Source organism: Mus caroli, unplaced genomic scaffold (assembly GCF_900094665.2).
Source record: "Mus caroli unplaced genomic scaffold, CAROLI_EIJ_v1.1 scaffold_11228_U2_1, whole genome shotgun sequence".
NCBI classification, from domain to species: Eukaryota; Metazoa; Chordata; class Mammalia; order Rodentia; family Muridae; genus Mus; species Mus caroli.
This window is the reverse complement of record NW_018390731.1, coordinates 18,414-21,609: the sequence shown is the minus strand read 5'-3', so window position 1 is coordinate 21,609 and position 3,196 is coordinate 18,414. Positions and strand designations below refer to the sequence as shown.

Below are 3,196 nucleotides of genomic sequence, written 5' to 3'. Positions count from 1 at the left end.
TTGTAAAAAGGCTTTAGAATTTACTCTTTACGAGGCTAAAATATTGTCAATACAATATGGTTACATAATTAAAAATCATATCACACAGGTATGTGCCCCAAGGGCCCTGACTCAGTTCTTGGCTCTTCTGGGACTCCCAGCTGTGTCTGGATGACCAAGAGTCAGAACCTCACCCCCACCCTCCAGCCCAGGCCTGGGACCTGTCACAGCCCAGGAACTCCCCAACCAGCTCTGGCCTGCCCCTCATCATGGACTGCATTTCCCATCCCTGAGCAGAGTCCTGGCTTCCCCTGTGAAGCCCAACACCAGCCACGCTGCAGAAAGGAAAAAACAGTCAGATATTCCCAGGCTCAGAGCCCAAAGACACTTTAGTGTCTTTACTTTAGTAAATACATGAGCCCAGGGGAAGTGAATACATGAATTGACAGATTCACTGACCAATCAGAGCCCCAATATACTCCTACCAATCAGAATAGGAGGAGGGTTCTTCCCGAAATCATGTGGCAGGTTCCTTGTTATTCTGAGCATTTAAGTGAATTGGTGTCTTGTGCTTAGACCTCAACTGCTGAGTACTGAGGGAAGGCTAAGCAAGCTCTGAAGTTGCAACATGGCCAGCACATGCTCACTGCCCACAAAGGTGAGGAGCAGGAGCCGCTGTGGTGGGTCCTACTCAGGGCTGGGCGGGAGCCAGCAGCTTTATGCAGCCCTGAGTGAGGTCTCTTAGTGTTAGCCATTCCTGGACCCAGCAGTCGCATCTGAAAAACTTCCCTCTCGGGGCTGAATCTGCACAAAGCATTTGAAGCAGGGCCTTGTGTATAGAAACATCCTTGACAGGATGCCAGTGGCAGGCAGGCTTGATTCCTCTAGTAGAGTCTACAAGCTCTTCTCCTCTATCTATCATTTTTTGATTCATTTGGAGTTAATTTTGTCTAGTTGTAAAAGGCATCCCAACTGTTGGGTGATTGAGAGCACGTTCTTTCAATATGTCTCTGTTTTTAAGGAAACAAAAAATAGGGAATAAAAATCCGTTAATTTTTGTACAGCTGCACCTTTAGCCTTTTAGAAAAAATGTTTCTGAGACAAGCTATGTTGCCACACGGATGCCAGTCCCATGCTCCCCAGGGCAATGACCCTGCTTTCCTTTATATTAGACTTTCTAAGTTCGAATGTTAAATGTATGTACAAGAGCGTTTTTAAAATCACTCATTCAAGTTCTGTAATTAACTGTTCTTTGCAGTGAAAGGAAAAGTGCGTTCCTGTGGAACATGTCTTCTGCCTTCAGACTAGAACAGGAGGAATTGTTTACTGTGTACACAGTAGGGTGAATCAATGTAGACAAGAGCTAGCTCACAGACTAAAGTTTAAGGGAGTCATCTGCAGGGGTCATCATTCTGAGGCAAAGTGGCTTGTGGACGTTGTACATCGTGGTGCGCACTAGGCTCCGCACCACGATGTACAACGTCCACAAGCAGACTTTTTTGATGTAATTATGTCAGCTGAGAAGCTGTGTGTGTGTCAGGTTATAGATCAGCAGCNNATATTACACATAANGACAAGATNNTANATNATCTTATTGATGGCATTTCCTCAGCAGGGAATGGCCTGCTCTTCTTGAAAGTCACTATTGTTATTCATCTGTCCCTTGTTCTGTTACCACCAGCCACAATGCATGTTTCTTGGAAATTAACTCCAGGGTTCAAAAGTAGATTTGAGTTTCAGAGGTTTTTCTTGTCTTCATGGTGCTTGGCAGGAAGCAGACATTAAATTGCTCTTCCAAGTTGTTTTCTTCGTGAGTTTCAGAGGGCATGGGTTTTCCTGAAGTCATAAGGAGGCATGAGAGACTGCAGAGCCATAGCTACCATTCTGATCTTCCCCATGCAGAGAAATCTGTAGAGCATGGGGCCTCACTGTTTGAAAGATGAATAGTAGATTGACAGTGAGAAATATAACAGTTAAACTCACTTTGGTTTTGTTGTTGTTGTTGTTGGACTTTGTGAGGTTTTTTTTTTGTTGTTGTTGTTATTAGTTTTTTGTTTTTTATTTTTTAGTTTCAATGCACATGTGCTCATAGGTGACACTGTTCAAGTTAACATTTAACAGCCTATACCCTTATAAAGGATCCCTATAATCAGTGCCCTAGTGGTCACAAAACAGCACAGAATGACAGCTTAAGCAATGTCCTGCTGACTCTTTCTCCCATCTGATTTTAATCTTTTATAACACTGTTATTTCTCAGATGGATGTGAGAGCTTCAGCTGACTTGTCTACATTACAGGTTGAAATTGAAAATTCGGGGGAGAAAGCACAGAATGTAGCATCAGCTTTCACGTTCAAAATGTTTTTATAATGTTCTTCTGGTTGGTATTTAGGGGAGCAAAAGTGAGTGTCAAGCTTTTTACACCAGAGTTGCCAGGTTATTGAGAAGCAAATAGGTCACATAGCAGACTGGAAGAATCCAGAAAGTTGTTCTATGTGGCTGCAAAGAGAACATTCTGCCCGTGAGTCACAGTGGATCAAAAAGTAAAAATGAGGTTAAGAAATAGACTGAATTAATTTTGTTTGACTTTAAATAACATCAATAAATTATCATTGAACAAAAGTGCAATAATTTAGAAAAATGACCCATTTTAATTCTTCTGAGTAAATAAAGAGCCTTAGGTGGCCACACATTTTTGCTCTGGAGAATATGTTTTTAAATATTTAAGAGGTTTTAAAAAAGGTATTATTTTATTTATTTATTTTTTTATTATTATTTTTTTTAGTTCATATATTTTTATGTATACAGTGTATTGCCTGCATGTATGTATGCAAGCCAGGAGAGGGTACCTGATCTCATTATACATGACTGTGATCTATCCTATGGTTGCTGGGAATTGAACTCAGGACTTTTGGAAGAGCAGCCAGTTCTCTTCACCTCTGAGTCATGTCTCCAGCCCAAGATTTAAGATTTTTGCCCAGGAGTGACTGTTAAGTGTAATATATGATTGTAATATCATTACCCTATCATATTATGTATGCATTTTTTATTTTTTGAATAGTTAATCAAACATAATTTTTCAGATTTACAAGCAAGAGAAGTTGTTTAGAAATAAATGTGTAATTATTCTTCTAATTCCACAATCCAACCTGATGAAAGACAACACAAGACAATGTCCTGAGTCACACACAGGCTTGGCATGAACTCTTCTGTGATGGT

General features: G+C 40.6%; 1 protein-coding gene across 1 annotated transcript in view; it reads left to right on the top strand.

The window, feature by feature from the left end:
• Window positions 1–607: 607 nt before the first annotated feature.
• LOC110288803 (zinc finger protein 844-like) overlaps window positions 608–3,196 on the top strand; it is an 8,729-nt gene continuing 6,140 nt past the window's right edge. Inside the window, 1 exon segment of the mRNA XM_029473893.1 lies at window positions 608–637. Coding sequence (XP_029329753.1) covers window positions 608–637 — 30 coding nt within the window.